At 41.0% G+C, this 26,235-nt stretch overlaps 1 protein-coding gene across 1 annotated transcript in view; it reads left to right on the forward strand.

Moving 5' to 3' along the window:
• The window catches only part of LRRC1 (leucine rich repeat containing 1), a 129,877-nt gene that overhangs the window by 72,152 nt on the left and 31,490 nt on the right, over positions 1–26,235 (forward strand). The window contains exons 3-4 of the mRNA XM_059178279.1: positions 11,478–11,556; positions 15,149–15,238. Of these exons, the coding sequence (XP_059034262.1) occupies positions 11,478–11,556; positions 15,149–15,238 (169 nt within the window). The remainder of the gene's footprint in view (positions 1–11,477; positions 11,557–15,148; positions 15,239–26,235) is intronic.

A 26,235-nucleotide genomic window follows, 5' to 3' on the forward strand; every position in this document is an offset into this window, starting at 1 on the left:
AGACCTACACTGTGGTAAAGACGGGGGAGCCCCTGAGAGACATTGTAGATCTGATCCCTGTGTTAGTGGAGGACACATCTAGGGGGAAGCACGGTATTGAGTAAATGTTTATCACTAATCACCTTTGAACAGAGTGCTTACAGAGAGAAGTATTGGGCGCTGTGGGAGGCCCAGTCTATCTGAGGGGATTCAAAGGTTTAATAGAAATTTCATGACACTGTATTGCACTCTTGTCAGTGGTATTGGTTAAATTCTTTCTCTTGCCTGGTGGGAGTTACATTAAGCAAGAAATAAAGAGGAGACATTTTACTGTTATCTTATTAATCAGATACTAGACTCAGCTTCAATACTGCGTCATAACCGAAAGTTAAGATTAACCATGCCACAGGATTAAATTTAAAGCTTCCTTGTTACTTCGATATTTTTTATTACATTATCTTGAAAATTGATTATTTGGTTTTGTTTAATTAATTTGTTTAATTCGGGAGAAGCAAAATGTTTGAAACTGTCCTAAACTGTCAGATGGGATGGTGCTCCCCATCCCCTCCTAACCCCCCCCCGCCCCCTCCCCAGGCTCCCTTCAGTTGAGTGTCTGGAGATTCAGAGGCAGCACTCCCCTAGGCTTTCCGCAAGTAGCTCACGCCGGCAGCTATTGGCAGCAGGGCCCTTGGGTTGGATTTTGCGGTTTCTCCTGACCTCACACATTCTTTCTAGAGACAAGACAAGTTTATAGTGAGGAGCACAGGCTCTTGCAGGGAGAAGGCACACGTTCAAAGCCTGGCCCTCCTGCCTACTGGCCAGGCCCGTACCCCTGCCGTGCCTCTGTTCCTCATCCAGAAAATGGAGGCCATCTCTGTAGCCTTCCTAGTTATGGTGAAGACTTCCGGTAGTTAATTTGTGCAGAGTGGTGAGAAGCATGCATGATACTTTTTTAAGGGCTCAGTACAGGCTCCACAGCCGTGGCTGTTTTTTCAGTCACAAGTTTCACAAAGTGTCCTCAGAGTGTAGCACGGTTGGGTCCAGGGAAAGAGGCTGCCCCACACTTGGACCAAATCCAGGCCCCCAACCTTGCTAGGTAGCACCTTGTACTAATGAAGCTAACACAGCCACCTTGCTGATGCAACGAGTGGAGATGATTGCTTACAGAGCTCTTGCCCCACTTTCAAAAATAACTTTTTTCAACTTACCAACTTGCCACATAATAGGCCCAGAAGTTTAAAATGTTATTCTTTGCAATTTTTTAAAAAGAATTAAGGAGCGCCTGGGTGGTTCAGTGAGGTAAAGCCTCTGCCTTCAGCTCGGGTCATGGTCCCAGGGTCCTGGGATCCAGCCCCGCATCCAGTGCTCAGCGTCTAGCTCTTTGCTCAGTGGGGAGCCTACTTCCCCCTCTCTCTCTGCCTGCCTCTCTGCCTACTTGTGATCTTTGTCTGTCAAGTAAATAAATAAAATCTTAAAAAAAAAAGACGAATTAATCGGGGGGGGGGATGTCAGCATTTGATTTCTTTAAGCATTTCTAGGCTTCTTAAACTTCCTATGTCTAAATGCTGTCAACATGAATTAGATAACCCTAGAGAGTAGCCATAAAATACCTAAGACTTTTGTTTTGTGTAGTGTTTTTATGATGTTCTCCGTGGAGAGAACGTAGTATTCTCACTTACTAAAGTCACATAAGTTTTGAGCCCAGGAGGAAAAGAGATGCTATTTATATAAAATGAGAAATGCCAGTGAGTAATTGATTTATCCAGAAAGAACTTGTGCAATGTATGGGGGCTACCATCTATCGCCCTCGCCCCGCAAGGACGACAAGAACCCTGGTTCGGATGCATCTTCTCTCTCTTCTCTCTCTTTATTTCCACAAGTCTACACACTTATATACGCTTACATGACCAATCAGCAAGCAGGGTACAGGAGGGAGCGAATTAGGCTGTGCACCTAAACCAACAGCTTCGCTAGCAACCAATGCTGTTTACTTCCTCTTTGAGCGTTCTGCTTAGTCACACGAGGCAATCCTAACCTGGCAACTAGCCAGGCGCCATCTTTTTTTTTTTTTTTGAAGATTTTATTTATTCATTTGACAGAGAGAAATCACAAGTAGTCGGAGAGGCAGGCAGAGAGAGAGAGAGGAGGAAGCAGGCTCCCCACTGAGCAGAGAGCCCCATGCGGGACTTGATCCCAGGACCCTGAGATCATGACCCGAGCCGAAGGCAGCGGCTTAACCCACTGAGCCACCCAGGCGCCATCTTTTAATGGCGGAGGCCGCCCTGGCCAGGGGCCTGCCTCCGACATCTCCCCCTTTTTTCTTTTATGGCAGGGATCGTGCCTGTCTTAGGTTGTCAGTGGCGGGGAATATCCTTACCCGTCATCAGACGGCAGATATCAATGATCTGCGTCCTGTCTTAGGTTGGTATATTTCCCCCACCAATCTTACCCGTCGTTGACTACCGATCCAGCAAACTTAGCCACACTTGGGGGGAATGTCCCAGCCTCGATGGCTAACAAGGCCTGCACCATGGCTTGCTGTTGCCTATGTTGCTGTCGCCTCCAAATTTCCAGTTTCCTTACTAGCAGAATCAAGCCCACTACGAGGATTATCATCAGACCAATTACGCTAGCCCATTGTTTCGTAAAGGTTAACACATCTTGCAATGTTTTGATTATCTCTGGGAGGGTTGCAAGCTCACCTCTGGTGTTATTTATTCTTGTTATGCCTAGTAGCAGGTTGCTGAGTGTAGTTTTGGAATTCTGCGGACTAATTCCCCCGCAAGTATTGGGAGCTGTCGGGACACATTCTGTAAGTCACTCATATTAGTATAGGCTATGGGAGTTACACAAATTGCCAGGAAGGGTACTATACATCCCAGTCCCAATAGGGCCCCCCATATGTCCACTTGTTCTTGAACCAAATCCACTCTCTGGTTGACTATCAGGATTCCTGCTTGCAGATGTGCACTGATCTGAGTCTATGTTTGAAGGGCAGCCGCCGTTCCTTCTGCAAGGTGTTCACAGCTTCCGCAGTGGGTATAGTTGTAGCAAGCAAGACTGCTGCTGCCATGGCAGCTGCTGTTGATATAGACAATGCTGTCACAACGGCGGCTGTGATACCAAAATCTCTCTTCTTTCTGGATAGCACCACCAGTAACTTGTCCTCTGGAATGGAAACTGGGATAGGAACATGAGTAGGGATACACATAATCACAGCCAGCTTGAAGGCCGTGACATTCCAGCACTGGGAAAGGTAGCAATTCTTAGTGCAATTCAACGTACCATTCAGCTCACTAGTATTTGTTACGAGGAAAAGGAATGGTGGCGAGACCCATATGGGAGTGGGCTGATAAGTAATATTATTGGGTCAAGACACATTAACTGTTGTCTCAAAGGTACTAGAGTCATTTTGTTTATAAGAACAGTTGAGGAATTTGCCACCATTTAACATGGACACTGCTGAGATTTCAGTACATGCTCCTAGCAAGTTACAGACCTGCCATGCATCAAAGGGAGAGGAGGGAATATGAGAGAAGAGTTAGTCAGTGGTAAAGGATATAGCCATGCTTTAACCACTGCTCACAGCTCTCTGGCTTGAGTCTGCCACAGGAGGTGTAGCATCCCCAGAGTTATCATCAGCATCTTCAGCATCATGACTGGTGTTTGGAGGCAAGGCTGCATGCACCAGCCACTCTGGGATCCAAATTGGAGCCTCCTTTTCCTGTGGAAAAACACATACAGACCCCCTACTCCATACTAATACTGGATCTGGTCCATTCCACTTTCCTGTGAGGATGTCCCTCCAAAGTACTAAAGGCTTAGGGGAAGCAGCAGCATCACTTGCATGTCTGTCTGCAGCTGATTTACCCGTTTTGTCCAACGTTAAAAAATTCAAAATAAAGAGAATGGTGTTGAGCTTATCTTTAGGGGACCTGAAGGTGTCCCCTATTCCCCCTTTTTGTTTATAAAGCGCATTTTTTATTGTAAGATGCGCACGCTCCACAACACCCTGTCCTTGTGGATTATAGGGTATTCCATGTATTAAGTGAATGTCAAGTTGTTGTAGGAAGGCTTTAAAGGGTTGTGAGGTGTAGCCTGGACCATTATCTGTCTTTAATTGGCATGGCTTTCCCCATGCGGCGAAAGTCTGTAGGCAATGGGCGATAACATCTCTGGATTTTCCCCCCTCGTATGCACTGAGGCGAAAATTATTCCAGAGCAGGTACCTACAGAGCAGGTATCTTAACTTTCCAAATTCTGAAACATGTGTGACATCCCTATGCCATATATGATTAGGTAACAAACCCTTAGGATTAACCCCCAAGGACGGTGCAGGTAGTAAGATCACACAATTTCTGCAGGCGACTACTATGTCCTGTGCCTGTGCTTTTGTTATGTTAAATTTGAGGCGAAGAGTTAAAGCATCCTGTTTCTTCAAATCCTCCCCTAAGTGGTCCCATTGAGGTATGTTTAGCAAGCCTTCATCTAGGAACCATGGAGCCACCTTTTCCACTGTATTCAAAAAGGCCCGAGCAGTTTTTGCTTTTAGTGGAGTTCCATTGGCTTTCAGCAGGTCTTCTAAAGACCCTTCCAACTGCACTTTAGATACTTCAGATCCCACTATGAACACACAGAGAACAGATGCGGACGTTAAAGACTCACCGCTAAATTCCGGCTCTAAGGCCGCCCCGCTTCTTATTGCAGACTTGTACAAGTTAATCCCGGCTCTAAGGCCGCCCCGCTTCTTATTGCGGTCTTGTACAAGTTTCCCACCACCTTTGTCGTGGTTTTACCCCGCTTACCTGCGGAATTCTCCCTTGCAAGGTTTTTCTATTTTTACTGCCCGCTTTACCGCGGAATTCCCACTTTTGAACGTGGCCTTTATTCCCCGCTTTACCGCGGAATTCCCACTTTTGAACGTGGCTAATGTCCCCGCTTACCTGCAGACCTTTACTCCCCGCTTTCCTGCGGATTACCTTGCAAGATTCCTTTATTTAGTTCCCGGGTGACAGCGCCATTTATCGCCCTCGCCCCGCAAGGACGACAAGAACCCTGGTTCGGATGCATCTTCTCTCTCTTCTCTCTCTTTATTTCCGCAAGTCTACACACTTATATACGCTTACATGACCAATCAGCAAGCAGGGTACAGGAGGGAGCGAATCAGGCTGTGCACCTAAACCAGCAGCTTCGCTAGCAACCAATGCTGTTTACTTCCTCTTTGGGCGTTTTGCTTAGTCTCACGAGGCAATCCTAACCTGGCAACTAGCCAGGCGCCATCTTTTAATGGCGGAGGCCGCCCTGGCCAGGGGCCTGCCTACGACAACCATCAAAACAGACTGTCTGTGCACAGTCCTCCATGAAAGGAAATGCCCTGGACGTTTGTAAACTCAAGTGTGCTTAGCAGAAACCTGAGACATCCATCAGTCCAGTCTATCTCCATCACTAGAGGGGTCCCAAAATGGCAATAGCTTTTCAGGAAGGGTGTGGTCTACCATGAGGATTCTGGACATGTAGGAAGAGAGCCCTCATTCCCCACTGAAGAATGTGGGCTAAGCCTCTGTATTTTGGGGGGCAGGAAAGTGAGGAAGGTAGAATCTCAGCTTGGTGTGTTACAAATGGATGTCCAGGAAAGAGTATGTCTTTTTAAATTACTATTTAACTGATTGTATCTGTGGTGAAAGCTGTAGTCTGTCTCGGAAGCCCTGGGGCTAATGGTGCCAGGATTGTTTTATGGTGGCGGTGAAGATATTTTGCACTGACAGAGGTTAGGGGTAATTTTCCATTTCCCGTATACAGACTGTAGTAACGGTCACATTGGTAAACTACAGATTCGCTATTTTTATTTTTTAAGTACGATTATATCTCACTAATTTGAGGCAATTCTGATTCAGAAATAATCATGGCTTAGAGTGGGTCCAAATTAAAGGTTATCTTAAGAAAGTTGTAGGGAAAAGGTTACTTAATTTTATAATCATTCATAGACATTTTGTAAATATCAAATTTTATGCTGTTATTCTTAGATTAGATGAGACAAAGCCAGTTTGAAATAATGAAAAATATGATTAAAATTTGTTTGTTTCACCTTATACAGAAGCTTGAACTATGGTGGTTGTTTGGAGGTAGAAGTTTTGGGGGTACATTCCTTAATGAATAGATGAAAATCTCATTATTTTTAATATTTTTATGTAAATAGGTGTTCAGAAATTAATCATTACTGCTTCTCAGATAGTTAAAACAATGGCAAAAGCCCTCTAAATCGTCTCATCTCTATTAATAATGCTAATGTTATTCCTCAGATTATTTGGCATTGAATGGAAACCAGTGGTCCTCTCTACTGGTTTCCCTCAAATATTAATGAAAGAGATCAGACAGAGTGCCATGTGCTTTTATTCGTGCTACTCTGCTTTATCCTTGGGACATCCCTAAGCCAGAGGTGATTTCCCCTTTTTATAGAAGAGGAAACTCCTTGTCTAGCAAATTAATTGTAAATAGCTCAACCTGGCATTTGGTAGTCTGTTATCAAGAGCTTGCTTCAGCCTTCTCTTCACATACTCCATTATTGATATCCTGAAGTTTATACTGTACCTTCTGTCCCCAGGACTTACCCTCTCCTCACTGTATTCACTGTCCCATTCATGCCTGGGTTTCTCCTCCACTCTTATTTATTTGGTTCAAAATGTAAGTTTCCTTTGTCTAATTTTCTCTTTTCTCTGAACTTGTGTTGCACCAAAGGTATGATGTGCTGACATTAATTAAAAAAAAAAAAAAAGTCTGTTGATGACTCATTTTACAGTTAAGGAAACCAAGGCACAGGTAGGTTAAGTAGCTTGCACTTGGGCATGAAACTAGCAAATGCAGAAGACTGGTGCAGATTGCTTTTGTGGCTCTTTGGATTTGATGGAGGACAAATTGGATACAGGGCGAGACCGTTAAAGAGGATATTCCAGTCATCTAGATGATTGAGGTCTGAACTAACTTGATAACAGTAGGAGTGGACAGAAAAAGATGGCCAGGAACAATAATTAGAGAATATGAGAAGGATTTGGAAATTGAATGTAAGAATTGCATGGGGAAAGGATTCAAATTAGTTTTTTAATGAGGTTAGTGCTCAGCCTAGGTTTCATTGAGAAGGTGGCATTTATGCATATTTTTTCATATTTTTGCTCTCAAACCTCCTGTTTGTCCTGAGCAAAACATTTAAGGATCAAAGGGGATTTCAGCTGAGAATAACCTAAAAGCTTTATATTCCATCTTGTCAAAGATCTGGGACTAAGCAGTGTTCCTACCAGTAGTAAAATGAATATAATACTAACCTTATGGGGAGAGTTCATAACTCAAATGAGAGAGCAACTGTTATAGGGGCTTAGTAACGTCAGCCTATTATTCATTTGGCACTTGTGTACTGCTTAAGCTCACTACTGTGTCAGCTTTAGGGAAGCAGCAACAGACAATACCCACAAGGTCTTTCTTTCCAATGAACACAGAATTTAATAAAGGTGATTGACTGCAAACAAAATCATTAAAACTGTCACAGCTCTCACAAAGGTGAAGCCTGAGAGTGGGTGAATCCAGTCTCATCTTGGGACCCATGGAAGGTGTCTATGAGTATATGACATTTTAGCTGGGTATTTAAGGATGAGTAGATGTTTTCTTCCTTGGTTTTTTTTTTTTTTTTAAGATTTTATTCATTTATCAGAGAGAGAGAGGGGGAGAGAGCAAGCACAGGCAGGCAGAATGGCAGGCAGAAGCAGAGGGAGAAGCAGGCTCCCTGTCGAGCAAGGAGCCCGATGTGGGACTCGATCCCAGGACGCTGGGATCATGACCTGAGCCGAAGGCAGCTGCCCAACCAACTGAGCCACCCAGGCATCCCACTTCCTTGGTTTTTTTATTCCAATACTTTTAGCAACCTAAAGCAAACCTGTACTCAGGACTCTTCAAACCACACCTTTGCTATCCTTATCTAAAGCTTCTATTTGCACAAGCAAATACATTCTCTTTCTTTAAGTTCAGAACGTGCATATGATAGAAGGAAATGGTCTTGAGAGTCAGGAGACCTGTGTTCTCTTTGCTGATCTGCTACTTCTCCTGTGTGTATGAGCAGGTTACCCTAAGGAGGGAATGCCTTCCTATGAAGTAGACCTCTTTGTCAGCTCTGCGTGGACTGAGTCCAGCTGTGCTGTTCTCTGGCACTTGCTTTTGTTACCCTCAGATCTCTAGATTCCAGAACAGCCCTGATGAGAGTTTCTCAGAGCCACTTTTCATGTGTTCCCCTGACAAACCCATCTTCCCAAGCCTCAGTGATGTTTCCAGTGCTCTGAAGAATATTAAAGATGATACCTAATGGACATACCTTTCCTCTTTCTGTTTCCTTGTCTTTTTTTTTTTTCCCCTGTCTAGGATAGAGCAGCAAGTTGATGTAAAATGTGTACTTCTGTGTCCCGCTTGACCTTCTTTGGCACTTGTGACATTACTGGTATGATGCATACACCTCTTTCCTCAGTCTTATAAAGACCACTCACCAGGCCTGAAGCAGTGGCAGAAGAGGGACTGTCATGGAGTGCACAGGCCAGCCAGCACCTTTCAGACCAAAGCAGGCCACAGCATGTCACTGCCTCACTTCCTAGATAGCTGTGCTTGTTCTGTGATGGATTTGTGTGTGGTCATTCATGCTTAAGCACGATGGTGCTGTGATCTCAGCATGGAAGGCTCAGGCACTCAGTGGAATAGGCCTGTGATGATGAGGAAGTCATTTCATATCTCTGAGCCTTACTGTCCCCTTTGTACAATGGAAGTTAAAATAATTTATATTGAGGTGAAATAAAGTAATACATCTAAAAGACCCGCCTAGTATATTTGTACCTCAGGACCCCCAAATGTTTGGGTGTTTTAAAAATCCATTCCAGGGGCACCTGGGTGGGTCAGTGGGTTAAGCCTCTGCCTTTGGCTCCGGTCATGATCTCAGGGTCCTGGGATCAAGCCCCGCATTGGGCTCTCTGCTCAGCAGGGAGCCTTCTTCCCCCCCACCCTCTGCCTGCCTCTCTGCCCACTTGTGATCTCTGTCTGTCAACTAAATAAAGAAAATCTTTAAAAAAAAAAAATCCGGGCGCCTGGGTGGCTCAGTGGGTTAAGCCGCTGCCTTCGGCTCAGGTCATGATCTCAGGGTCCTGGGATCGAGTCCCGCATCGGGCTCTCTGCTCAGCAGGGAGCCTGCTTCCCTCACTCTCTCTCTGCCTGCCTCTCCATCTACTTGTGATTTCTCTCTGTCAAATAAATAAATAGAATCTTTAAAAAAAAAAAAATCCATTCCGGACTTAAGTGTGTGTGGATGTGTGTGTATAGCTGTGATGTTTATGAAACTAGGGTCATGTTGTTTGTTCTTTACTACCTTATATGACCATGTAAGGCAGAGAGGAGTGTAACAAGAATGTTACCACAAACTTAAATGATTTTGGCTTTGAAGTTTGAACTAAAGGCGTTTATATAGCTTCTGATTACTTTGCGGTTGCTGGACCAGGGCATCCATTTCCCCCTTTATTTCTCTCTTCTCCGTGCCACTCCCACCTGAGAAATATTAGGTATGTTTTGACTCGGCTTGTACTTGTAGAATTAGTAGAAGAAACAGCATGGGACCAGGAGAACCTTTTCTATTTAAGGTCTTCTTAATGTTAATATGTCCAAAATAAATGTTTCCTTGAAATTAAATGCTATAAAATAAATCTTTAAATTCCTAAAAGCTGTAACCCCAGGTTTTGTACCAAGATAAAGAGAAATTTAACAATTTTGGTCATTTCAAAATCAAAATACTTAGTGATCAGCAAACATAGGGAAAAATATTCAGCCTCACTGGTAATAAAAGGAATATAAAACAAAATGTTGCCAGGCTATTTTTACCAATAATATTAGCAGGGTTTTTTGTTTGTTTGTTTTAAGAGTGAGAGCGGGGTAGGGAGAGGGCTAGAGAGAGGATGAGAGAGAATCTTAAGCAGGCTCCACGTCCAATGTGGAGCCCAATGTAGGACTTGATCTCACCACCCTGAGATCATGGCCTGAGCTGAAATCAAGAGTCAGACGCTTAACTGACTGAGCCACCCAGGTGCCCCAGTATTGGCAGTTTTTAAAAGTAAGAAAAAGAAAGGAGGAAGAGAAGTGTTGAATTAGGCACCTTGTACAGGCTGATGGAAGTATAAACAGTAAACTTGCCTTCCTCTAAGGCAGTTTAATAGTATTTACCAAAGACTGTAGACTTGCTAATGCCTTTGACACAGTAATTAAAATTTTGGGAGCTAGCCTAAGGAAATAATCAGAAATGGATATAAATATAATTATAACATCAGGAACTTGGAAACAACCTAAATGTCTAACAATGAGGGATTGATTAAATAAAATTTGAAAATATATGCAGTGGGTTTTCTGCCATTAAAAATGGCAAACTGGACAAATAAAGATGGAGAAAAGTTTGTAAAATGATGTACAGTGAAAAAAGCCCAAATCAGCATGAATCTGGTATTTTGAAATATAATCTTTTTATATACACTGTGTGTGTGTGCATGTGTGTGATGGCAGTGAAAAAAATACATCAAAGTAAATCATTATCTCCAGGCAATGGAAATGCTGTTGGTTTTTATTTTCTTCTTTGGACTTTTGTGTATTTTCCAAATTGTTGTGTTTATACCCAGAAGAAGAAAGCCCATAATTTAAAGATGCATACTCTGGAATACTGTGTACTGATATAACTATGTGAAAATATAAGAAAAACTAGCTTACTGGGAATTACGACAGAATGCCATCTGTGACTTCTGATAGGGTGATGGGACTTGGTGGTCCCATCCGCTTTTCTTGAGAACTAATTGACATTCATCACTATATAAGTTGAAGGTAGAGAGTATGACGGTCTGATTTACATATATCGTGAAATGATTACCACTCAGCTAACATCCATCATTTTATATAGATAAAAGGAAAAGAAAGAAAGGAAAAGAAATTTTCTCCCTTTGATGAGAACCCATAGCACTTCTCCTCTACCAATTTTCAAATATACTATAGAGCAGTGTTAGCTATTGTCATCATGTTGTATATTACATCCCTAGTACTTACCTGTCCTCTAACTGGAAGTTTGTACCATTGACCACCTTCATCCAATTTTCCCCCCTCTGGTAACCACAAATCTGATCTCTCCATGGGTTGTTTTTGGGTTTGTTTATAAGATTTCACATATAATTTGAGTCTATGTTATTTGTCTTTTTCTGACTTATTTCACTTGGTATAAGGTCCATTCATTGGCTCTTGCATAGTTTTTCTTTAATGTGCTTCTACTAAGAATATATCTTCTATTAGGAAAGCAAATATAAAATAAAGATAGAAAAATAGAAATCCATGCCTCGTTTAGGTAGAGGTAGTACTTACTAGATATTCTCTTGTGACTTTTGTCCATCTTGAGGATGATTAAAAGTGGTAATGATGGTGGTAAATGATAGATGTTTTCTTTGCTCCTACAGATATTCCTGAAATTCCAGAAAGCATCTCATTCTGTAAAGCACTGCAGATAGCTGACTTCAGCGGAAACCCACTGACTAGGTAACCTTTCTGCTTGCTTTGCTGTCTGTAGTACTGAGGATACCCTTTTTGAGAACCAAACCATGAACACAACCTGGTCACCCATCGTGGGGGTACCTAGATGGATGGCTATCTTTATCAAAGATGATTGACCTTCCGGGAGCCTGGGTGGCTCAGTGGGTTAGGCCTCTGCCTTTGGCTCAGGTCATGATCTCAGGGTCTTGGGATCGAGTCCCGCATTGGGCTCTCTGCTCTGTGGGGAGCCTGCTTCCTCCTCTCTCTCTCTCTGCCTGCCTCTTTGCCTACTTGTGATCTCTCTCTGTCAAATAAATAAATAAAATCTTTAAAAAAAGGTTAATTGACTTTCACAGATACTTGTTTATAAATCACACTGTGCAGTGAAAGACACACATGTGCTATTGATGGAACATTGAACAGATAGATATTGGGTGAGGGGAGGCACCATGGAGTAGTATACAAAACAGGAGTGAGGACTACATTTCTGAAGCCATGTGAAGCACCGAAGTAGTTAATAAATACTCTATTGCTTATCTTGTGGGGTAAGGCTGAGTTCTAAACTCCCAGAGAGCTTACCCTCTACTTATCCAAGAAGTCCTAATAAGGGATGTTTTTTCCACTCCAGTAATGAAGCATATTTACTGTCTCAACTTTCCTCCAACTCTCCCTCTAAAACAGACAAACAAAAACTCTGCTCACATCACTCATCACTGTTTCCTTACTTTAGCAATAACTGTGAGGATTTCTTGGGGTTATTCCTCCACAGAGAGCCACCTGTCGCTGTTCTACTACTGATTCTGATCTTGCTTCTTCTGGTATGACACAGCACCCTGCCTGGGCATAGCTGAGTGGCACTGTTATGAGCCCCTCCTCATGGCTGCTGGCTGAGTCATGAGGCCACTGATCACTGGCTTCCAGGTGCCTGTGTTGCCAGATTACCTGAATTGTTGTACACCTGGCAATGCAGAGGCAGTCCTCAGGAGAAGTTCTAGAGGTACCTCTAAGCCGGGTGGATCCATGTCTATGATTTCTAGACTCTGTAAGAGCCTCAGAATAAATGTATTCTTCCCACTTCCCTCTGTTCTTCTTCTTCTTCTTTTTTTTTTAATAGGAAAATTGAAATGAGGTTAAAATTTGAGATACATATCATCCATTGCTTGGGTCTTTCTGGGTATGGAATACCAGGGAATGTCTATTTGGTGTTGTTTTCCCCATATCTGGTATTTTTAAGAAGTAAATATGTTTTTAAAAATATTTTTGATTTTCCTCTTTTGGATTTCAGTGACTATGTTACTAATAATATCTATTTTTATGAAAAGCAGTAAATTTAGTGAGCTCTAACTCATCACTGCCCTCAAGTCTTGTCTTTTTTCTTAACCATCCTCTATACAGTTGTCCCTGTTCTTCAGTCCTTTCTGTAGTCCCTGTCCCCGAGGAAAAGTCCTTGTTTCTCCAGGTGTTAGGCCGCCTCCCCTTTCCTGTGTCTGAACTTGGCCTGTGTTTCCACGTTCATTGCCCTTGGTTGCCTGTGTAGACGTCACACTCGCTGTTATAAAGTGCTCATAGGTCATTTGTTTCACTCTCTGCTCTTTCTGCACTCCTGTAAGGTGTATATTCCGCATGACATTTCTTTGGGAAGCCTTTACTTACTCCCCAGAATCCCCTCTGGGGCTTCTGAGATGTTCAATGTGTACTTTTTTCATTAACACTTGGAACTTATATTTAAGTTTTTACCTTGACCAAGACTTCCCAATTAAACTGAGAAAGTTAACTTATATTCCTCTGTTGTTTACCATTTTACCTCCAGCTCTCCCTTAATTTCTGGAATGGAGTAAACTGAACTAAGCTATTTATCCTTAAGGCAGCGTGTAGGTTTAGGCAGCTGGGAAATACTCATTATGCTACCCTGGAGGTTTTTTTCCTTTTTTTTTTTTTTTTTTTTTTTTAAGCCATTCAATTGCTTAATCCCCTTTTCTCCCTCTTTAGTTTTCCTTTTCTAATGCCTGCTGACACATGACTTTAGCATTATCTCAAAACTCCCTGGACCAGAACACACCCACATTGTAGGAGGCTTTACTCAGTTTTTATCCTGGCTTCACATTTGGGAGGTTTCTTAAAGCCTTTTTGATTTGGCAGGTGCACTCCTTTAAGAATTATGGCGACTTATCTGTGAGTGGAAAGGACCTGAAACATTATTGAGTTTGACCTACTTATTTTATGGCTGAAGAAACGAGGCTGAGAGGCTAAATGACCTTCTGAGATGATGTGGCCTCTGAGTGGTAGCTCAGTCTAGAATTCCCTTCTTTGAGCCCGATGTCTGTGCTTCCGCCTCACACTTACAGGTTCAGCCCTTAATGCTGACAGCCAGTTAAAAAAGGAAATTGGCCATTTAAAAAGACATTTTCTTTATATTGAAACTCATTTTAGCTAGTTTTATAAAATGATATGTACTTTAAGTAGAAACTCAGGTAAGCAGATGTAGTTGCATCTTCTTAAGTATAAATAAAAAATCTTACCTCTGTTATGCTATGGAAGAGGTTTCAACACCATTCCTGAGAATGTATCTCACTCATAATAATAAAATCCTAGAACTCTCATCTTACAGGGCTTGGATTTGCTTTTGAAGCTTAGAATTACCTATATTTTATGTTAAACAGTAACCTAGAATTTGCTTTTTAAAAAAAGGAACCTAGGAAAAGAAAAAAAAAAAATGAAAGATTTTAATGCAGAGGCTATCGCTAAAGCAAGAAGTTCTTCCTACCCCTCCTTCTCCCCCTCCAAAAAAAATGGGTCATGTGTTCTGTTGTCTATATCAGCAGATTTATGTATAAAGACCTTTGGCATTTTAGATTCAACAAGATCTTTTTAACTTTAGTTTTTTTTTTTCCTCCATAACTGGAGGTAACCATAGAAATATTAAAAGTGAGCTTTCTTTGCAAGTTTTTGAATATTTTTATTTTGAAACCTAACTCTTCAGTAGAATTTAAGGGAAGTATAAAAATTTCCTTTTGTGTAGAACATAGTGAAACATATAATAATCTCAAGTGACTGGCATCTTAAATCGAGTTAAAAGAAAAATATTAAGAAAGCAGCAATTGCTGTCAATTGATCACTTCTGAGTAATTCATAGCTTTGCCTTGGGTATTATAATCTACAGAACAAAAATTATTAAGCTGCTATGCTATGTTTTATTATAATCTTCTGGGCTAAACTTTCTCTTTATTTTCTGCTAATCAATCAAGTGTTTTCACTCATAGTCACTTTCCGCTTCAGCAGCTATTTACCTGTTTCTTTCTGCCACAGCATTTGTTCTCCTTTATTCTGAGAGCTTGCATATCTTTTCTAATTATTTCTGGATCCCCCCACCAAGCATTTATCATGCCTCTGTACTTCTAGGTAAATCAAGCCGTGGGTTTTTTTCCTTATCAGTGTCTTCTGTCTAGAAAGACAAGGCAAACATGCCTTTTATACTTTAGTTTATAGGAGGTTATTTCAGTTAACATATGGCAAAACTCATTGTATTTATGTCTAGTTTACACTGTACATGCACTTTTCTTTTTCAGTTAACAACATTTTGTTGTCATTGCTGTTTCAGATTGCCAGAAAGCTTTCCTGAATTACAGAATTTGACGTGTCTTTCTGTAAATGACATCTCACTGCAGTCCCTGCCTGAAAATATTGGCAAGTAAGTTTTTTGTGAGGTTTGTGTATGTCAGGGTGGAAGGGTGTTTATAGCATCCACTTCAGCCTCCTCTTTTACAGCTCTGATTTTTCTACTCAGAAAGCCTCTTATCCAGTCTCAAATCTCACCCTAAAGAAGGATTATAACCGGACTCCAGTGTTTTTTGCTTTCAGTTGCCCCTACATTTTAAGGGCCAAAAACGATAATGCTGCTTGTTACTACTGAAAAACCTAATTTGTTTGGACATGCTCTTCAAACTGTTGGATTCCAAAGTAGTTAACTTAAGCAAACAAGGTCACGCCGGTCGTATAGGCAGCTAATAAATTAGGTAGTGGTAGTGTTAGGAACTATGACTCTTGGCGATTTTATTGAAAACTTGGAGTGGGTACCACTGAACAGCGGCTGTGTCCACCAGTGTTTGTCCATACAGACCAGAGAATAGTGGGGGAGGGGGGACAGTGTGTTTGGAGAGCAGGTGTGGAACTGGGAGACTGATGGGTTGGGATGAGTACATTTCCATGTTCCTGGCTTAGAGGTCAGGGAGGACGGCTATGTCAAGAAATAAAAATGTTCTCTTACTCATTCCCTCAGATGAATTAATTATCTCAGCAGATCTTTTCTGTACCTCCAGGACATGCAGTGGGTTAAGTCAGGCTCATGATTCATGCCTTACCACTTAAACTAAAAGCCCAACCTGGCCGACCAAAGCTGGTGGACCAGTGTTCCCCAGGGTCATAAAAGATTTCCTTTGTGCTCACCTGTCCTGCCTGAGTCCTAAGGCAAAACAGAAATTTCGTTTTTGAGAACTGCAGTGTGTCTGACAGATGTCTGTTCTGCAAAGGGTCTCTCTCCAGAGGTCTGTGGAAGTAGCCTGTTTTTCACAGACAAGTTTGCCCTCCTCTCCCTCCTATGCAGGCGGAAGACAGCCGGCTGACCCCTGTTTCAGCCTGCAAGTTCATGCTTTTCTGAGATGCAAGCTGTTTAAACATTTGTCAGTAGACTTGCTGATGCAGATTTGTGTCCTTAATGTCTCAGGAGGGGAAGGAGACAGGAAGCCCCCAGTACACTCTGAGTTTATGGGATCTGTTGCAGAGGAAACAATAATGTCATACTGTGGATTTCATGACTTACCGCTTTTGCTGTGTCAAGATTGATGTATTTCTAATGAATATAGTAGTAGCCATTTAAATACCTAAACTGACTCCCCTTCCTCCTCAGGAATCTCTGGAATCTAATTCCCTTGATACTCTCCTTCCTTTTCCTTCTCAGCCTGCCACTGCCTGCTTGTTCACCCCTTCTGTCTCCCAGTTCATATCCTTTTTAATAAGCCTGAATGCTTTGAGAGAAAATATATTCTTATAGACAAAAGTACCCCTGTCACTCCCCACTGTATTGTTTTACTGGAAAGTGTTAATAATCATTTTAGAATAAATTACATATCCTTTGTTCCATCTTTTCTGTTAGTATATGTACTCTGTCAGTGTTTTTAGGATTTCTTGTTTATCTGCATATTCTGTCAATAGTAAGGGTACTGTTGTGTTTTGTTTTGATTTTAGACTTAATCATCTTGTGTTACTATTATGGCCTTATGTATACTGATTGCATCTAAAACAAACTCTCACTTTGAATTTGTACCCTGTGGTGAATCATCACCCAGGAAATAAGAATACGAGGCAGATAAGTGAATCAACTATTTCCTATTAGGTCAATTTGTGAACATGAGAAAAGGGAAGTTTTCTGTTCCTGATTGTTATTATTTTTAATCAAAGAAGAGACTCCGTGATTTCTACCTGTTGGATTTAAGATTTATGCACGCTAAAGTAACAGCAAGTTTTCACTTAGTAGAAAAGAACAAAGAACAGACTCCTTAGAAAAGATTGGGCACTTCTGGCGTCCTAGACTGTGCTGAAAAGGACCTTGAAACAGTTGAAATGGCAAATTGTTGTGGAAATGCATAAGTATACTACATTTTTAAGCAAGTCAGTATTTGAAACTTATGGACTTACCTCATAAAAACAATTGTTCAGTTTCCCAGGGGATTCCCAAATGGTTTCTTGAGGAAATGGTTCTAGAGCACTGAACCAAATACTTAGTAACCAAACAACTACTCAGAGATAGTATGGTTTTATAATTCAGGCACAAACATTTGATATTCCAAAAAAATTTGGAAAGGACGACATCTGAATGAAGTGGACATCTGAATGATCAGAGTCACTGTTATCTTTGTAGATTCTGAAATGATAGTTTTTGTGTTAATTAATTTGGCTTATGGGTCAAATGCCCCAGCCCCCTCAGTGTTTGTCTTTTGAGCATCACTGAAAATGGGACCTCAGTTTCTCTTTTCAGCAACTAGCAAGTACTGGGCATGAACTGGGAAAGCTATGGATGTGTCAAGGACATAGGCCATCTCACGAGAGGCAGGAGCGTCCAGCCTGGAGAAGAGTGCGAGGCCTTTAGGGCAAGCCAACTGCCGTGCCTCAAAGCTGGGGCCACCAGTGAGCATCTGTCCCATAGTGTGTTTGGTTTGCCAATGGTCGGGCAACTGGAGGAGTGTTTGGGGGTTGATGGCAAATTTGGAACAGGAGCACACTCTTATGGTCTCTGCCCCGTGTTTCCCACTACTCCTAGCGCATAGCAACCTTTTCTTAGTGGCCCTGGTGATATCTAACTGGGGCAGTTATTAAATAGGTAACTCTAACCAACTTAAGTACTTCTGCCCTAACAACCTGGTAGCTATTTGAAAAAGCAATACCTATAAATGGAAAGAATAAATATTTTTATTTCATTTTTAAACATTGCCAAATATTTCTGCAGGATGTAGGTCCCTGCCGGGCACTGCCCAGCCTCTCACACCACCACCTCTTTTCCCGTTCTACACTGATTTTTCACCCGGTAGTTGCCTTTTGTCACTGAAAACCCAGCTTTGCGAACATACAATGTCTTAGAAGGAATGTCACGCTGTCTAGTGTGGAAACCGAACGATCTGAGCTCGTGGTTCACGTAGCGGCTAAAAGATGTGGAGTCTTGCCGTGTCCCTCTCAAGTGTCAAGTATTCTGTGGTGTGCCTGTGAGCTGGCTGCTATTTCCCTGGGCACCCCAGTGCATGAGAGCCGAAATTGTTGCTCCACTGAATCCTGGAGTGCCCTTTTAGGAACACTGGGGAGCACAGAGCCCTGGCCATCAGGGTGTGGGAGGGAACTGGCATCACACGGCGGTCGTGCTTTCCAGGGGTGCAGAGCACTACAGCTCACATCCTACACTCCATGGCCAGGTGCCAGCACTGTGGTTACTTTAATAATGCAAGTCTCTGGAAGAGTAGAGTCCTTCTAATACATCTCAATGAGACGAGGAATAATCACGAAAATCTTTTGAACCACACTGGAGCACACTGGTTCCCTCATGCAAAGTCACACATTTTTTCTTTTACTAAAAAGTTGTAATGTCCCCAATTTGCTGACCCTTTTCTGTGATGGCACATTAGTGTGGTACCTTGTCCTTCAAAGTAAAGGTGATGTTTAACAGTGAGTGAGATGCTAACTCGTCTTCAAAAGATTTTGTTTTTAAAATTCTTTTTTGTTAAAGATACAAAAACACAGCAACTTCTGATAACTCTTCCTAAACAAGTGACTGATATCGGGGGGCGGGGACGATTTATCAGCAGAATTTCAATAAAGATCTTACCATAAGCAGAGGATACTTTTAAAAATTAGTATGACGATTTAATAAATGAAGGTGAGAATATGGTTCTTCTTGAAAGAGTCAGTGTAACTTGTGAAGAATTTTTTTCACCTAGCATAGCCATTACACCAAGCATTAAAATAATTTAGAACCAATAGTTTTGTCCCCAGACATAAAACAAAAAAATTGGCTACATAATACAGGGCTCTCACACTGACAGCACAAAAGATTTTTTATTCAAATTTTTAATAAAATATTTTTAAATGCTTTCTTTTTTACTTAAAGAACATTAAGTGAAAAGTACATCTGTGTACTTAAGTGTGTGAGGACCCCCATTCTGGAAGAGACTAGGAGTCAGTTAAGCTGGATGGCGGTTCTTCAGTTCTTTTTCAGGTCCCTAGGGGTCGCAGTGAACTCTGCCACTGTGGAGAGTACGAAAGGTGCTCTGGTGGGTGGGCTTTGCTGATCCTTGTTTGTGCCAGGGCAGGCACAAATTTATTGATTATATTGATGTTGCATTTAATATTTGCCTGAAAAAAGTCTGCAGCAAATAATTTTCAAGTGAAGTGTGGAGACCACTGTTGCTGCTGCCCAGTACTACTTGTCTACTGCACCATGGAGCCTTTACCGTGATGTAGACCCAGCACGCTTTGCTCAAAGCCAGTGCAAGGCTTCAGAGCCTGTCATGACAATGAGCTTTAAAATTGTTTCCCTGTTTCCTGTCTTTACCAACTGGCCGAGGTTTGTCCTCACTAAATGATTGAAATTCTACCTCTTTTGTCAAGCCTTCTCCAACGATGGGAAGAGGTGATGTAGATCCTCAACGCACAGGTTCCCTGACCGATGCTTTACTGCCCACACAGTGAGCGCATTAGTCTTTTATCTGTACATAGAGGTTTAGTGGTTCAGTGTTCAAGTGTTTGCACCTGGATCATATTGTACGCTGTAAGTGGGGGAGTCTTTGGTTGTTAAACTTTCTTTGTGTCTAGACCAACCCTGGTGTTGCTCTGACATAACGAATGAGTACCCGGGATCAGACGCACAGTGTTACCTCCTTCACTCTGCTAGCTTCCAACCTGATGAGGCAACCCAGTTGGGTTCTTAAAGCTTTCTGAGGACCACATTGGCATGTTCCTATGCAGTCACTTTTCTGGCTTAATGCCATAGTGTTGATGAAAGAAGAAACTATGGAAAAAAAGAAACCTATCTCCATTGCTCTTAAAACCTTCTAATGAAGAATAATTGTTGTCCATTAATAATTGCTTAGTTTCCCTGATAAAAGGAGCCATTAGGGACAGATTTTAGTATATATTTTCAGGGTGGAAAAAAATCTCACCAGAAGAACTGGTAAGCTTCTTTGTTTTAGGATTTTTTAGAGCAAGTAAGAGTAGGGGAAGGAGTGGAGGGGGGAGAGTGGGTCTTGATCTCGGGACCCCGTTCGGAATCAAGAGTCGTACGTTTAACTGACCGAGCCACCCAGGCATCCCAAGCTTCTTCCTCTTAATATCAGTTCTGACATTTATCACATTTCCTTTTCTGCTTTTGTTACGAGACAAAAATGAGAAAGCTCATAGCTAATTTTGATGATCAGTGAGAGCAGCTGTACCATGAGTTGCAGGAAACTGAGGAGTTGGAGGAGCTGTATTGCTGACATTTACAAGGGGGGGATGCTCTGTTAGGCACATATACAGCATCAGTACAGCAATACTACTCGTGGTTAGTGTTAACCATCCTGAGTTTCGTAAGCTTTGCCTGTGAAATGGGGATAGATAGTTCACCCAGATTTGTGTTGTTGGTGGCTGGAAGAGCTGGGGTTTTGAACTTACTTTGTTCCATGAAGAACCTGCACTTTCTATGTCATGAAGTTTTTTACATGTTTGCATTTTATAAAGACCTCTTTATATCCCTTTTAGAAAACCCTGGGGGTAAAATTAAGTAAATGACTACATATCACTGAAATTGCCAGTTATCATGGGAAGGCAACAGCCAAGAAGGGAAGCATTCCTTATGGTCTTCACAGAGTTCCCAGGCTTGGGTAGGCTTTAAGGACACTGGCTGAATAATACTGACTTTTCAGATAGGCCCTTGAAAAAAATGTTTGGTGAACAATGACTTTTTGCTTTACTCTCACTAAAATGTCTTGGAGGATTCTACCGGTAAAGCCAGGAAGGATACTTTTGCTTTAAGGAGTTTTCAAATGTTGGTACAAAGTGTAAGTGAATTTGTCTTTCAAAAAACATGCTAATGAAATATTTTTCTTGAGATCAGTTTTATCAATTTCTACTCAAATCCCACACTGATTTTTTTTTTTACTTTTCAAAAATGGGTTAGCCTACAGATGAACATGATCTTATATAGAAAGTATCCACAAAAAGCTATTGGAGTTAGTTAATGAATTCAGCAAGATTACAGGATACAAGATTAAAATGTAAAAATCCGTTTTATTTCTATATGCTAGCACTGAGCAAACCAAAAATGAAATTAAGAAAACAGTTCCCTTTATGAAGCACCAAAAAGAATGAAATAGTTAGGAATAAATATAACAGAAGAAATGAAAGACACGTATATAGCAAAGTACAAAACATTGTTGAAAGAAGGTAAAAATGACCTAAATAAATGGAAAGACATTCAGTGTTTATGGATTAGGAGACTTAGTATGGTTATGATGGCAATACTCCCCAAATAAATCTACTTATTCAACTCAATCCCCATCAGAATTCTAGTTGGCATTTTTTTTTGTTTTGCACTAATTGACATGTTGAGCCCCAAATTCAAATGGAGATATAAGAGACCCAGAATAGCCAAAACAGTCTTAAAGAAGATGTGCAATATTGGAGGATTGACACTTCCAGATTTCAAAACGTAACTAGCAAGGTTCAGTGATCAATATGTGTGGTACTGACAAAAAGATAGACACAGAGTTCACTGGAATAGAATTGGGAATTCAGAAATAAACCTTTGCCATTTATAGTTAACTGATTTTGACAGGAGTGCCAAACCAGTTCAGTGAGGAAGGATAGTTTTTTCAACAGATGCTGTTGGGACAACTGACTATCCATCCATATTCAAAAGAATGAAGTCCCACCCCCTACTTCACACCACATACAAAAATTAATTCTAAATGGAGCAAAGACTTAATTGTAAGAGCTAAAACTCTTATAAGAATATGGGTAAATCTTCATGACTTTGGATTAGACAGTGGTTTCTTAGATGTGACACCAAAAGCCCACACAACAAAAGAAAAAAATGGATAAATCTGGACTTTATCATAATTAAAGACTTTATGCATCAAAGTCCACTATGAAGAAAGTGAAAAGAAAATGTACAGGTGGCAGAAAATATTTGCAAATTATGTATCCGATAAGAGCCTTGTATCCATAATATATTGAGAATTCTTAAAACTCAACAGTGAAAGATAAATAACCCAATTAAAAAAAATAAAGATGGAGATTTGTCCAAAGAAGATAAATGACCAATAGTCACATAAAAAGATGCTCAACATCATTTTAGTTATCAGATAAAAGCAAATCAAAACCACAGTGAGATACCACTTTAGACCCACTAATTCTAATAAAAACCAATAATAACAAATGTTGGTGAAGATGTGTAGAGACTGAAACCCTCATCCACTGTTGGTGGGAATGTAAAGAGATGCATGCCCCACACTTGAAGGAGCAGGTCCCACTTCAAAAAGCTGGACATAGCTACCATATAACCCAGCAATTCCACTACCAAAGAGAATTTAAAGCATGCCTCACAAAAACTTGTACATGGATGTTCATAGCTGCTTTTATTCGTAATAGCCAAAGGGTAGAAACAACTCACATTTCTATCAGTGATTAACTGATAACCAAAATGTGATATATTCATCTAATGAAATATTTAGCCAAAAAGGTATTGTTGGGATACCAATACATGCTACAACAGGATGAACCTTAAAAACATGTTAAGTAAAAGAAGCCGATAGAAAAGGCCACATAGTATCTGATTCCATTCAAATGACATATACAGTATAGGCAAATGCATAGAGACAGAAATTAGAAGAGTGGTTGCCAGTGCCTGGGGTAGGGAGTGAGGGAGGGTAAGTGTTGGGAGGGCAGAGCCGGGATAAGGAACAACCTCTGATGGATATGAAGTTTCTTTTTTTTTTAATTAATTAATTTATCTGTATTAACATGTAATGTATTATTTGTTTCAGGGGTACAGGGCTGTGATTCATCAGTCTTACACAATTCATAGTGCTCACCATAGCACATACCCTCCCCTATGTCCATCACCCAGCCACCCCATCCCTCCCACCCCCCTCCAATCCAGCAACGCTCAGTTTGTTGCCTGAAATTAAGAATCTCTTATGGTTTGTCTCCCTCTCTGGTTTTGTCTTATTTCATTTTTTCCTCTCTTCCTCAATTATCTTTGCACATATCAGTGAGATCACATGATAATTGTCTTTCTTTGACTGACTTATTTTGCTCAGCAAAATACCCTCTAGTTCCATCCATGTCGTTGCAAATGGCTAGGTTTCATTTTTTTGGCTGCATAGTATCCCATTGTATATATATACACACCACATCTTTTTTATCCATTCATCTGTTGACGGCCATCTAGGTTCTTTCCATAGTTTGGCTTCTGTGGACATTGCTGCTATAAACATTCGGGTGCACGTGCCCCTTCAGATTTCTACGTTTGTGTCTTTGGGGTAAATCCTACTAGTACAACTGTGTGGTGGTAGGCTAGCTCTATTTTCAACTTTATGAGGAATGTCCATGCTGTTTTCCAGAGTGGCTACACCAGCTTTCATTCCCACCAACAGTGTAGGAGGGTTCCTCTTTCTCCATATCCTCACCAGCATCTGTCATTTCCCTACTTGTTTATTTTAGCCATTCTGACTGGTGTGAGGTAGTGTCTTATCCAAATGGCCAACAGAAACCCGAAGTTTCTTTGTGGGTGATGACAGTTTTCTAGAATTAGGTAGTGGTGATGGATCTTTAGGCCAACTTTAAGCCTGGTGTCGCTGAAGGATGAGGTTGTATCTGGGAGGCTGACCTCTTTATTCTTGCAGGAAATGCTCTCTAACGTAGCCTCATGAGTAACGCACTAAAGTCATTTCACATCAGTTACTCACCTGGTGACAAGGCGGTACACATAGCCAGAGCCTCCAAGACCTTCGGGCCACGAGGAGTGGGAGCAAGGTTGAGAGGTTGTAAGACTCCATTGGGAACTTGTAGAGAATTTTGAGAATCTTGGGAGCCTCTGTTTCCATCTGGGGGCATTTGTCTTTACTTTATGTATCTGTCTCCATGAAATTCCTTATCCTTGGCCTTTAAAGAAACATACCCTCAAAAAAAAAGAACAAAAAATAAGTTAGTCTAAATATATCCAAATATCTCTACTCTGTTTAGATTTGCTCCTCAAAAAATAGCATTCTTATAGGAGAAGGAATATATAACGGACTGGCATGGTGCCCAGAACGTAGCTATCAGTCACGAAATGGTTATTATCAGTAAACATTTAATTATGCCATTTGCTAATAAAAGTAGAGCAAGTACATAGGCCCTGGGTTCCCTGGCAGATGGAAATAGAGGGTGCAGGTCTGATTTTGTGTCTGCTACCCTTGGGAATGATGACCTTAATTTTAGTGGGCCTTACTAATAAGGCCTAGGGCCAAGCTGCTTACCTATATTATATTAGTGCATGCTGCCTGAAAGGAATAAATCTTACTCCCCTACCCTCACCCCCCCTTTTTTTTTTTTAAAGTTTTTGAGAGAGACAGAGAACAAGAGAGGAAGAAGGTCAGAGGGAGACGGAGAAGCAGGATCCCCACTGAGCAGAGAGCCCGATGCAGGGCTCAATCCCAGGACCCTGAGATTATGACCTGAGCCAAAGGCAGAGGCTTAACCCACTGAGCCACCCAGGCGTCCCCTACTCTTTTTTGAGGCCTAGGAATTTCTATAAAATGTTTGTTTCAAAAACAAAAATAAATATTTTTAGAAGTTTCTAGAGCAAAACCACCATAAAGAAATTTGTTACCATAGCTTTCTTAAATACTAATTTGGTATTTAAAAAGCAGAAATTTTATGTAAATTCTCCCTGTCCCTAATAATTGTGGTGTTTTCTCCCGTCAAATAATATTACCATGAATATTTATAGATTGTATATTTTAATGGTTTTATAGTGTACTACCATTTGTTTTCTTGTTCTACCTCAATTTATTTTATTCTTTAGTTTCTTAATGATTTTGGCTACCAAAATGGAAAAAAAAAAATCCAAGTGGATTAAAAGGGGATTTTTCAAGTATAGTGGAGAACAGATGTAAATTCTTTAAAGTAACCACTCATCCAGTCCCTGAAATAGAATCCTAAAAATACAGATGGCCTACATTCTGACTTACATTATAACTTCTGTCCCTGCTCTCATGAACCGTATAAAACATTAAGCATTAATGTGTTCAGAAGAAATGCTTTAATGTACTCTTTTTCTGTAAGAGCTCATTAAGTTGTTTGTGGTGGTTATTGTTGTTTTACCCCATTTGCTGGTAGAAATAGTGGAAAGCAGTTAGAGGAAGAAGAGAAAATCATGTTTTTGTAGGATGGGGATGAAATCACTCCAGCAGTATTGCATAGAAGTTTAATTCACCAAATATTAAAATTAAGGAGTAAAATAACTGTTAATGAGGGAATAGTTTAAAAAATTAAGGTGTATATAGAAGTGAGATACTATGCAGTTATTTAAAAAAAAAAAAGTACAGATATTTATAAATAAGAAATGAGACAAAAATCTGTGTGAGCAGGGATGCCTGGGAGGCTCAGTTAGTTAAGCGTCTGCCTTTGGCTCAGGATTCTGGGATTGAGTCCTGCATCAGGCTCCCTGCTCAGCTTCTCCCTCTGTCTGCCTCTCACTCCCCCTGGTTGTGTGCTCTCTCTCTCTCTCTCTCTGTCTCTCTCTCTCAGACAGATAAATAAATAAAATCTTTTTAAAAAATCAGAGCAAAGCAAAGTTCTAGATGTGTGTGGGATAAATTGCATGTGAAGACTGGGAAGATACTTGATTGTCTTTGCATGGAAGAGAACTCTGTATGAATACACAAGCAACTAACAAAAGAACGGGTGATTTTCAGTGAGAAGGGTCTCCGTGGTGGGAAACTGGGTAGATGAGGGAGGAAGGTGGAAGGAAACCTTACTACTGATTCTTATAAAGGGCTTACAACAATATCTATCATATAATAAGCTGCTGGTATCATTGCTAGTCGTCGAAGTGTTAAAAACCAGAAAACTTACTACTGATTCTTATAAAGGCTTACAACTATATCTATCATATAATAAGCT

This window comes from Mustela lutreola, chromosome 6, assembly GCF_030435805.1.
Source record: "Mustela lutreola isolate mMusLut2 chromosome 6, mMusLut2.pri, whole genome shotgun sequence".
NCBI classification, from domain to species: Eukaryota; Metazoa; Chordata; class Mammalia; order Carnivora; family Mustelidae; genus Mustela; species Mustela lutreola.